Source organism: Mustela lutreola, chromosome 4, assembly GCF_030435805.1.
Source record: "Mustela lutreola isolate mMusLut2 chromosome 4, mMusLut2.pri, whole genome shotgun sequence".
Taxonomy (NCBI): Eukaryota; Metazoa; Chordata; class Mammalia; order Carnivora; family Mustelidae; genus Mustela; species Mustela lutreola.
This window is the reverse complement of record NC_081293.1, coordinates 51,670,847-51,683,235: the sequence shown is the minus strand read 5'-3', so window position 1 is coordinate 51,683,235 and position 12,389 is coordinate 51,670,847. Positions and strand designations below refer to the sequence as shown.

Sequence of the window (12,389 nt, the reverse complement as noted above, 5' to 3'; positions counted from 1 at the left end):
CCCTCGCCCATCTTGAATCCCGCGACCCTTCCGGTTTGGGCCCCGCCCCCGCCCGTAGGGCCCCGCCTCACGCCCGTAGGGCTCCTCCTCCCGAAGCAGTTCCGGTTCGGACTCCAGCGGCTGCGGGAGAGGCAGAAGACTAGCCGAAGCGATGCCTGCGCGCAGCCGCCACCGCCCCCGCCTCCACTCTAGCTCACCGCCCCGGGCTCCGCCTCCGCCGCTCGAGGCGCTTCACTCCGGCGAGGCCCGGAGGGCCCGGGACTCCGACGGCGATTCGGACGCCGACTCGGAGGTGAGTCAGGGGATCCCGACTCGCACCGCGGAGGTGAGCGGAAGCAATGCCTGAGGAGAGGGGAGTTTGCGGGGCGCCCGCCGCGGAGGATGAGTTGGGAGTCAGGGGCGGAGCCGGGCTGCCGAGGACTGGGGTCCGAAGGGGCCACAGGAGACGGTTGAGGGACCCGGGAGGGTCTGCTCTAAAATGGAATCTGTGGAAAATGGAGGCTGTTGAGCCGAGGGCCTTGAGGGGGTTGACGATGGCTGGAGACTGAGGAGCGAGGGTAGTGGAAGACCTGAGGGAGGGGTGGCTTTGAAGAGGCAAGGGCTTGGAGGGTTTTGGAAGCCGAGTAGTGGGGGAAGCCGATTCAAGGGCTCCCGCGGGAATGCGGGGCCGGAGGAAGGGATGCTCTGGGATTTGGCGTTGGGGGCGAGGGATCGGGAGCCACCAGGTGGGTTATTACAGCTTGGCGAGGGAGACGGGACGGGGTTGTGACAGACGAGGTGGCTGACCTCAGGGTGGGTGGGTTGGCTTGCTAATCAGAAGGATTTAGGTTTGATTGGAAGAGGGAGGGGCTGTCGGATAGGAAGTCGTCTGACCTGAAGGGCCAGAAAAAGAGAAATGGGGTCAGGAAAGAAAAGGAGCCCTTGGGGATCTAATTCAAGGCTTTGGCATTTTCACAGGTGTCTTTGAAAGCGCCGAGGATCGCTAGGGTAATACGCTTGGATTGTGGGGCTTTCTCGTTTGTGGACAGTGGATCCTTTTAAGAATCTGGGGCGGTGTTGAACACTGATTTGCCGGAACGGCTAGGGGAAGTAGTAAAAAGGAAGTGATGTTCGGAAAAGATAGTGAAAGGGGTGATTCTGACAATAAAGATACCATTTGGGTTTCTTCTAACAGTAGTGGTGTGGGTTTTTCTTTTCTTTTGTTTTGTTTTCTTAAAGTTTACTTTAAGTTAGATCTTTAAGAAAGAAAAGATTTAATACGCTACCTTTAAATTAAAAAAAATCAAAACAAGAATTTGGACACTTAGGGTTTACAGATACTCCGTATTGACTGGTTACACTTTGCCAACTAGAGTTGACACATTTACTACAGGGTAAAAATATGGTCAGTGCAGGTGTCTGGGTTAAAGAGTTTATAAAACTACAGTTAGCCCTTGAACAACAGGGGTTTAGAAGCATGCAGTCGTAATCCCTTTTAACTTTAGACTCTTCAGAAACTTGGCTAATAGCCTGTTGACCAGGAGCCTTACTGATAACATAAACAGTTAACATAGTTTATATGTTATGTGTATTATGTTTTATATTCTTATAATAAAGTAACCTACCAGCAAAGAAGATGTTAAGAAAATCATATGGAAGAGAAAATAAGTTTACAGGACTGTACTGCATTTATTGAAAAAAAAAAAAATGCATACAAGTGGACCCATACAATTCAAACCCTGGTGTTCAAGAGTCAGCTGTCTATGTGAAATCACCACAGTCCAGGTGTACCAGCTCTTCTCTCATTCATAACTCCAGGATTGGGATCTCTTGAAAATTGGAGGGGTACTTCTGACAAATTTGCAGAACCAATATTAATGCAACTTTGCATATATTGTGTGAATATTTTAAATAGAGATCTAGAAAAATAAGAATAGAGGATGCTGTAGTAGGCAGGAAACAGAACTGGGATAGGTGGGTACATAGATACTTTTAATTTTTTTTTTAAGATTTTATTTATTTATTTGACAGATCACAAGTAGGGTGGGGAGGATGTGGGGGAGGTGGGAAGCAGGCTTCCTGCTGAGCAGAGAGCCAGATGTGGGGCACGATCCCAGGACCCTGAGATCATGACCTGAGCCAAAGGCAGAGACTTAACCCACTGAGCCACCCAGGCGCCCCTATATAGATAGTTTTTGTGGAAGACGTAGTACCAAAACAGTAATTGTGCCAGAAAAATGATGATTGCAATACTTATATTCACTTTAGTAGAAAAAAAGTTAATTTCCTTTTGTAATTGTTAAATTATAACATGGCTTCAGGAAGTCTTTAACTTGATCTGTGTTTTATAAGATTACTTTTACAACTTTTTATTTGGTTATACATTTTGCAAATTTGTTGGCCATTTCAAAACAAACTTTTAATCAAGTGTTTCTTCTCTAAATGGGTATTTACTGTTTAATCTTCATGCAGGGAAAATGTACTGATTGCAAAAACTTTCAAATATTAGTTAATGTGTATAGACTGTGTCCTATATTCGGATGCTCAGGGGACTGGTAATTATTTCTTGAAAGGAAAGATAAATTCTCTTTTCATTAACTGTTGTCAAAAGATTAAACTCCCTTTTCTTCAACTTAATACAAATGATCTTTAGCTGGAAGTTACATAATATTACTATTGTTTATGTTTCTGCTTAAGGACACCAGACTGAGACTCTCTAAAGACTATGTCTTCAGGGCGCCTGGGTGGCTCAGTGGGTTAGGCCGCTGCCTTCGGCTCCGGTCATGATCTCAGGGTCCTGGGATCGAGTCCGGCATCGGGCTCTCTGCTTAGCAGGGAGCCTGCTTCCTCCTCTCTCTCTCTCTCTGCCTGCCTCTCTGCCTACTTGTGATCTCTCTCTGTCAAATAAAAAAAAAAAAAAATCTTAAAAAAAAAAAAAAAAAAAAAGACTATGTCTTCATACTTAGCTCTAAATAAAAGTCAGCCAGAACGTGAGTGGCTCAGTTGGTTAAGCAACTACCTTCAACTCCGGTCATGATCCTGGAGTCCCGGTATCGAATCCTGCATCGCATCGGGCTCCCTGCTTAGTGGGGAGTCTGCTTCTGCTTCTGCCTCCCACCCTCCCCCCTCTCATGCTCTCTCTGTTTCTCTCATTCTCTCTCAAATAAACAAATAAATTAAATAAAAGCAATTAAAAATTTATGGAGTTGAACTGAAATAGAACTCTCTATTAAGGTTACATCTTAATATTACTATGAAATTAAACCATTAAATGGAGTTGTGCAATTAATAGATTAGCATGCCTAATAGTTATTTTTGTTTCCCTTTGACAGTTCTCACACTTAGTTGTAAAAAAAATTCCGTTTCATGCTTGAGCAATTTCCCTAGACAAGGAGAAGCCATCATGACCACAATGGCAGAACGTGCAGATATACTTAGATAAATCAGTTTTTATTTCAGTAGTACTTTCCATTCTGTAAAGACTTTAATTCACAGTGCACAGCTACTTGTAAACATTCTTTTTTTGTTAACCATCAAATTTTCACTGCTTTTTCAAAACTTTGCCATAGCTGATTTAGAGACATTTTTATGGCTTTTTTTGAGAATTGAAATTTGAACATTGTTTTTGAGAAGTTTTTCTATCACTGATGTTCTAATGAATATTGTCATTTTGTCTTATAAAAATGACCATGTTAAAGAAAAGAAAAGAAATGTGAACTTGGGTTTAAAAAAAAAATGACCATGTTAATTAGATATTCTTTGAAAGTTCTTACCTACAGCCCTAATGTAATACATGATGTTAATAGTAATTCTTACTTTAGGTCTTACTGTCCTCTTAGCTTTGAGAAATCCAGAAGTTAACAAAAATTGGAGAGCGTGAACCAGACTCGCTTGGAGATCTATGCAGTGTTTACATGATGCCTCTGTCACTGGTTCATAATTTGTCGTTTGAGTATGGGGTATGGATTTGTGACAGGCTTGTTGTGTCTGTGTTCCTCCCCCCAGATACACAGCACCATCATCACTGAATCTTAAGCCTGACCCCTACTAGCTAACTCTAGACTTCATGTCTCTCTGTTGAAATGTTCTGTTACTTTACTGCACACTGGGTCCTCCCAGTGATAAAATCATTTCAGTATGGAATGTTACATGAATCTCTCTTGGCTCTTGCTTAGGATAGTAGAAACTGGGAAAGCTTGGTTACAGTAGTTTAATTGCAGTGTTTCACCATAGAATGGTTTTTATCATATGTACCTCAAAGGCGTGTTTTGAAGTCAGTGACCTATATTTATATTTGTCTCAAATTTATATTGTCGGTTTAATTAAGCATTTGAATTGTGGCAGTGTCAAGAGAGGCAGTAATATATCTATTATCTTGACCCTTTGCTCTCTTAAAATTCTTGACAGGTAGGACATTCTAGTAGGAGATAAGAAATGAGAACCATGAATTCTACTATAAGGTCTTCTTATAAGTGAAACTGTATCACTGAGTTACTGAAAATGCCTGCAAATTGGTTTTAGTTTGGAACTTTGAGACTAAATTGATGTCAATTTCATCAGTACAATATTGTCATAAAACTAAAGCTTGCCAAAACCATACATTAAATTTGGGGTTCAAGTCCAATATATTTTTGCAATATTATAATAGATTTTGAAACCTTGAGCTAGTTTCTAATTTTCCATTATGCTGATTTGATTTGGAGGTGTAGCATATTTAAAAATAAAGATTTTAGGGGCGCCTGGGTGGCTCAGTGGATTGAGCCGCTGCCTTCGGCTCAGGTCATGATCTCAGGGTCCTGGGATCGAGCCCCGCATCGGGCTCTCTGCTCAGCGGGAGCCTGCTTCCTCCTCTCTCTCTGCCTGACTCTCCGCCTACTTGTGATCTTTCTCTCTGTCAAATAAATTAATAAAAAATCTTTAAAAAAAAAAAATAAAATAAAAATAAAGATTTTACTAATAAATATCTCAGACCACTAGCCTTTCTAAATACCATTTTAAAAATTTTTTAAAGATTGTATTTATTTATTTATTTGTTTGTTTATTTAAATTTATTTATTTTACAGAGAGAGAGAAAGAGATCACAAGTAGGCAGGGAGGTAGGCAGAGAAAGGGGGAAGGAGGCTACCTGGTAAGCAGAGAGCCCGATGTGGGGCTCGATCCCTGGACCCTGGGATCCTGACCTGAGCTGAAGGCGGAAGCTTAACCCATTGAGCCACCCAGGTGCCCTTCTAAGTATCATTTTAGTGATTAGAATAAGAGTTAGAATTTTATATGCTTCTTTGCTGGTGTATTTCTTTGTACTGACATACAGCCAGATCAAGAACCCATCATCACGTTTACTACTAAATTTTCATCGTTGCGTAAAAACTTTTACTGTAACTGAGGATTTAAACTGGACAGTGTTACCTGTTAGATTCTTACTCGCTGAGCTGTGACGTTCTGGATGTGGTATAGAATTTGGTGCAACCTGCTAGTGGAAGTCTTAGTCTAAAGGCAAGTTGGAACCAGAAAAAGTTTTGTGTTCTTTGGTATATATGACAACTTTTTTTTTTTTTTTAATAGTATCTAAGAGTGCATGGCTGAGGCAGCAAAAAATATGTGAGAACTGAAGTACAGGATTTCTTCAAATGTGCTGCCCTAAACTCTACTGCTTTACAGTGGAACATAATAAAACAGTAGAGAATCACTGCTAGAGTTTCAAAAATTGATGGTAGAAATTGGTTCTTGGTCTTTGTAATCATCTTGTAATTATAGAAGATTTCATAGATGTTTTGGAAACAATGCTCTGTGCTTATTAAGAAAAGTAAACTATTTTTTGATAAATATAAAGAAAATAATAGTTTTGTGTTTAACAGAAAGATTTTAATTTAGAATTAAAAAAATAAAAATGAGATTAGAAAAAAAAAGCTGCATAGTCCTAAATACTAACAAACTGCAGAGCTTAATGCCCAAAGTAAACTTCATCCTTCTACGTTATAATTTAGGCTTTCTACTTTCATAAAAATTAATTTTATGCTCTGGTTTATGGATCTGTAGACTGGTATGATTTGTCTCTATTGTGTGCACAATAATTAAGCTTTATTAGGTAAATTTAGACTTTATTTTAGTGTAAGTTGAACTATAATGTATAGTTGCCTAAAGGGGAATATATTAACATTAACTTCATATAATTTTAAAAAATTTCTTCCCCTTTTTTTTCTCTTGATTTACAGATATTATTTTTTAGGTTTTATACATCACTAAAAAATTATATTGTAGGGGTGCCTGGGTGGCTCATTCGGTTAAGCATCTGACTTCATGATCTCTGGTTCCTGGGATTGGCCCCACATTGGGCTCCACACTCACAGTGAGGAGGCTGCTTGTCCCTCTGCCGCTCCCCAGACTTGTGCTCTCTACCCCCCAAAAAATAAAATCTTTAAAAAAAAAAATACATAAAAATTTTATTGTGTATGCAATCAGTAATAACTTTAAAAAACAGCACATTTGTATTTATGAATCAAGTTTCATCCATTGTTCTAAATTCCTTTAGGGGCACTTTAATGTATGATTTTTAAAGACAAGTATGGTTTTTATTTATTTATTTATTTATTTATTTTAAGATTTTATTTATTTGACAGAGATCACACATAGGCAGAAAGGCAGATAGAGAGAGAGGGAAGCAGGCTCCCCCCTGAGCAGAGAGCCCGATGCGGGGCTTGATCCCAGGACCCTGGTACCATGACCTGAGCCGAAAGCAGAGGCTTTAACCCACTGAGCCACCCAGGTGCCCCCAAGTATGGTTTTTAAAGAAGACAATTGCTTCAAACTATACTCTAGTATTTTAGAATATACATGATCAAGTGAAACTGCAAGGAAAATCCAGCATATTTAAATCACTGTCAGTATATGAACCTAGACATTGGTTCTATAAGACACACAGAAAATAAAGTTTTCATTTTGCTGATATATCCTTTGTGTGTTTTTTTTTTTTTTTTTTTTAAGATTTATTTAATTTAGAGCAGTTGTGTGTGCACAGAGGGGCAGAGGCAAGGGGAGAGAGAAAATCTCAAGCAGACTCTTCACTGAGCACTGAGTGCAGGAGGGACTTGATCCCATGGCCCTGAGATCTGAGCTGAAATTAAGAGTTGGACACTTAACCAGCTGAGCCACCTGGGTGCCCCTGTTGATGTATGCTTTGTATTCTAAAGATTGCATAATGATAAACTAGAAACCATTTTGGTCTTTTATGTGTTTGCATAATTAAAACCAGCAGGATAGTTTGTGTCTTTCCAGTTACTAGAACCTGTCACTTTAGGAGATTTTCCCAGTTTCTTCCCAGATTGTTAAAGTATAGAGTACTTTTTAAAGATTTTATTTATTTATTTTTTAAAAGATTTTATTTGTCAGAGAGCGCATAAACGGGGGAGCCGCAGTCAGAAGGAGAAGCACGCCCCCCTGCTGAGCAAGAAGCCTGATGTGGGACTTGATCCCAGGATCCCAGGATCATGACCTATGCCAAAGGCAGAGAGCCTGATGTAGTACTCGATCCCAGGACCCTAGGAGCATGATGTAAGCCAAAGGCAGACGCTTAACTGACTGAGCCACCCAGGCATCCCTAAGATTTTATTTTTAAGTAATCTTTACACCCAGTCTGGGGCTCGAAGTTAAACTTGTTCTTAAATAAGTCTTTATATGAGGAACTGCTGTTGAGTTGAATTCTACTCTGATTAACTGAAATCACTATTGTTATTTTGTTTTTTGGTTTATGTTATTTAACTACACAGTTGTTTCCCCAAAAGGTAATCCACCTTGAGCAAAACTTTTATAAGATTTTACAGTTGTTTTCAAATACTCAAAATTATTTCATATTAACCCAAAGATTTCAAGAGTTGAGTGGTTTGATTATTAATTATAGATGACTATCCTAATGATTTAATTTCAGGCCTGGGGCAATGCTAGCGGAAGGGAGTTGATGAGGATGGCAGTACCACCTTACATTTACTGAGAAGTTTGTATTTGCTAATAAGCATTATTACAAGTGCATTACATGTATTATTCCATGTAATCTTAACAAGGCTATGGAGTAAGAACCAATCTTCTCTTCATTTTGCAGATTAAAAATACTGAGGCCCAAGAAGATTAAGTAACTAATGCAAGGTCACATAGATGTGAGTGGTAAATCCACAATTTGAACCTAGGCGGTTTGATTCCAGAGCCAGCATTCTTAAATGCTATGCTTTCTAGGTTTTATATCAAATTCTGTTGTAGAATAGCTGTCCGAAATTAAACTTTCAAGCCTTTGTTCCTTCAGCTTAGTTGAAGAATTACACTAGATCTTTCAGATCACAGTTCCACCATTTTAATTCTGTCATCCTGATTTACAAAACATATGTTTAGTATTTCTTTTTTTTTAAAGATCTTATTTATTTATTTGACAGAGAGAGATCACAGTACACAGAGAGGCAGGCAGAGAGAGAGAGAGGGAAGCAGGCTCCCTGCTGAGCAGAGAGCCCGATGCGGGACTCGATCCCAGGACCCTGAGATCATGACCTGAGCCGAAGGCAGCGGCTTAACCCACTGAGCCACCCAGGCGCCCATGTTTAGTATTTCTAATTAGTTTCTGTTTGTAATCTCTTGGTCTCAAAGTATAAAGGTTAAGTCATTTTCTAAAGTCACACTGTTAATGGGTGATCAAACTGGGTCTATAATCAGATGTTCTTTTGGACTTCTTGATCTTGTTAGTTGGCTCACTGTTTTTTTACCTTTATTTAGTGTGTGTATGCATACATGGGTTAATAGTTGAATTTAGTTGGTTTTTAAATTTTCTGTTCATATCTATTTGTGTGGTGTGCTTTAAACAATGAGAAGTAATACTGTTTTTGTGGGTTTTTTAAAAGATTTTATTTATGTATTTGAGAGAGTAAGAGAGAGAGTGTATTAGTGGGGGTTGGGGGGGAGCAGAGGGGGAGGGACAGGAAGAAGCAGACTCCTAGCTGAGCAGGGAGCCCAGTGCAGGGCTCCATCCCAGGACTTCAGGATCATGACCAATGCAGAAAGCAGATGCCCAACTGACCAAGCCACCCAAGTAACCCCTTGTCATTTTCTCAAGAGTCTTTGGCATCCTTACCCCCCTCCCCCAAAAAAGAGTCTTTTCCCTTTGGTTATCAAGTATTACATGCTCATTGTATAAAATTTAGGAATTTTAGAAATACTTAAGGTAGAGAGTGAAAGAGTTCACTGGAGGAGTAACTATTAATAGTTTGACATTTTACTTATTTAAAGATATATACCTAGGCTACATGTGCTATTTTTTAAGACATTTTGCTCCTTTAGTTTTTTTTTTAAGTTTAATTTTAAAATAATTAGGTTCATAGGAAATTGTGTAGATAGTACTCAGAGATCCCACTTATCAAGTTGCCTCACTAGTTATATCTTACATAGTTATAGTATAGTATCAAGATCAGGAAATTGACATTGGTTCAGAATGTGTCCATAGTTTGTGTCATTTTATCATGAGTAGATTTGTTTAACCATTGCACCAGTCACGATATAGAAGGGTGCGTGGCTGGTTCAGTTGGAAGAGCATGTGACTCTTGATCTCCGGGTTCTGAGTTTGCGTCCCACCTCAGGTGTAGAGATTACTTAAATAAATGAATTTAAAAACTTAAAAAGCCTAAAAAATTTTTTTAAACGTGTAGAATTATTCTATCACTATAAGGATCTCCCTTGGGTTAACCTCTACACTCTAGATACATACTCTTTCTAACTTTTGGCAACCTCTAATCTGTTCTCTGCCTGTATAATTTTATCATTTGAGAATATTATAAAGGGAATCATACCTTATGTGACAATTTGAGATTGACTTTGTTCATTTAGCACAATGTCCTTGAGACCCACTGATTATGTGTATCCATAGTTTATTACTTTTTATTGCCGAGTAATATTCTATGGTGTGGATGTACCACAGTTTCACATATTGTGAGATATTTTGATTTTATACACATTTCAGTTATGACAGTAGTGAAGGTAGGGACATTTGTATACAGGTTTTTGTGTGAACCTTAGGAACCTTAGGCCCAGGAGTAGGAGTATAGTTGCTAGGCTATATGGGAAGTCTATGCTAGTTTTTTTTTTTTTTTTTTTTTTAAGATTTTATTTATTTATTTGAGAGACACACTGAGAAACGGAACACAGCAGAGGGAGAGGGAGAAGAAGATTCCAGGACCATGGGTCATGACCTGAGCCGCAGTCAGACGCTTAACGACTGAGCCACTCAAGTGCTCCCAGTCTATCCTGCTTTTAAAGAAATTGCCAAACTATCATCCAGCATGGCTGTACAATTTTGCTTTCCCCCAGCAGTATGTGAGAGGTCCAGTTTCTCTGCATCCTTGGTAGCATTCCATATTGGCACAGTTTTTTCAGCTGTTCAACAGGTATGTAGTGAAACCTCACCATGGTCTTAATTTTCATTTCCCTAGCAGCTTCTGATGCTGAACATCTTCTCAGGTACTTCCCCCTGCCATTCATATATCCTCTTTCATTTTTTAAAAATATTTTATTTATTTATTTGTCAGTTCGAGAGAGAGCATGCACATGCGAGCGCACACAAGCAAGGGAAGGCAGGGAGAGGGAGAAGTAGGCTCCGCACTGAGCAGGGAGCTTAATGGGGAACTTGATCCCAGGGATCATGACCTGAGCCAAAGGCAGACTCTTAACTAACTGAGCCTCCCAGGCGTCCCTCATGTATCGACTTTGATGACAAGCCTATTTATGTCTTTTGCCCATTTTTTTCTTTGGATTTTTGTCTTTTTTACTGTTGAATTTTGGGAGTTTTTTATATGTTCTAGATATGGGTCCCTTCTTAGGTATGTGGTTTATCCAGGGAGTAATAGGGAAAAGTATATCTACTTTGTCTTCCCACAAGCAGAAGTCCACATATGCTGCTTTTAAAAATGTATTTGTCAGGAAGAGTGCAATCACTGCCATTTTTTCATCTCCTATAATATTTCCTTCACCTCTTGCCTCTGTTTCTTAGAAGCTGTTTCCTTCAGTCAGTCTGTTAAATACTTTAAGCTAGCTGCAGTCCTCACAGTCTTACACTTTTCTGACAATTAGTCTCTTTAAAGCACACTCATTATGTCATCCTCTTGTTCAAAAATCTCTAGTGGCTCCCTGTTGTCTATAGAATATCCTGAACTTGACAGTTAAAGATTTCCATGATCTAGCCCCAATTTATATTTTCTTTCTTTCTTTTTTTTTTTTAAAGATTTTATTTATTTGTTTGACAGAGAGAGCATGCAAGTAGGGGCAGTGGCGGGCAGAAGGAGAAGCAGGCTTCCTCCAGGCTCCCTGCAGAGGAGGGGAAGCCTGGTATGGATGGGACTTGATCCCAGGACTCCAGGATCATGACCTGAGCTGAAGGCAGTTGCTTAACCAGCTGAGCCACCCAAAAGCCCCCAGTTTGTATTTTAAACCTGCTATCCCAGTATTCCCTTATGTCTTGTGAACTATTAGTGGTTCTCCCTTGTTTTCTATTTTCATAGCCTTGCTCATGCAGTTTACCTCAACTAGTGTACTTTTTTTTCTCCATCTCTATCCACAGTTTCATGTCTCAAAGGCTCAGCTCAGATGTCACTTCCAAGAACTCTTCTGATCTCACCACTGGAAATAATTTCCCTTTCCCAACTTCCTTAATTAACTTTCCAATTTTTAAACATGTTTCATAAGTATACTGCTTTGTTAGTGTTTTATGGATTAAGTGAGCTAATGTAGATAAAGAACAACAGCTGTAATTCATTTTACCTTTTTTTAAAAAAAAAACTTTCTTTAATATCCCTTTCTAGATTAAAATCATTGAGGGCAGGTTCTGTTTCAGATTCATCTATGTAAGTGCCATTTACCTAGTGTAATACCCTTCAAATGGAGTGTGCACAATAAATATTTAATAGGCGAACAAACATAACATGAGGGCATTTTAATACTGTCTCTATCCCCAATGCCTTAGTACCTGCCATCTGCATATAGCAGACAGTAAATGTTTCAGACTGAACAATGCAAAATTTGTGATTCAGAAAGCTTCCATCAAAAAAAGAAAAAAAGCTTTCATCATGAGGCATCTCATTTATGTAATCTTTATGTAATGTAACTGAAAACCTTTGACAAATTCCTCTGCTGATAACTAGAAAATATTTAATATTTATGAGATTCAATCCCTACAGAAGTACAAGAGCCTTCAGCTTATGTGAGATGGTGTGGTGTAGTGAGTAAGAACATGGACTTTGAAATGAGATTGCCTGGATTGAAAACTTGCGGTAGTTGCTAGGGCACATTTATCTTGGCAAGTTATTTAATCCGTTTCCTTCAGTTATGTCATCTGTAAAATGAGAAAGATAATAATACCTGCTTTATACGGTTGTGAGAATTATTTGAGC

The 12,389-nt window shown here is 39.2% G+C and overlaps 1 protein-coding gene across 6 annotated transcripts in view; it reads left to right on the top strand.

Annotated features, from left to right (window-relative positions):
- The first annotated feature begins 70 nt into the window (after positions 1–70).
- SAMD8 (sterile alpha motif domain containing 8) overlaps positions 71–12,389 on the top strand; it is a 51,858-nt gene continuing 39,539 nt past the window's right edge. The window contains exons 1-2 of one of the 6 annotated variants that reach the window (XM_059169827.1): positions 71–325; positions 958–1,176. In XM_059169827.1, the coding sequence (XP_059025810.1) occupies positions 152–325; positions 958–1,041 (258 nt within the window). In that variant the 5' untranslated portion in view covers positions 71–151 and the 3' untranslated portion in view covers positions 1,042–1,176. Of the gene's footprint in view, positions 326–957; positions 1,177–12,389 lie in introns of those variants that run through there. The other 5 variants (XM_059169825.1, XM_059169826.1, XM_059169823.1 and 2 more) reach the window with 5 other exon arrangements.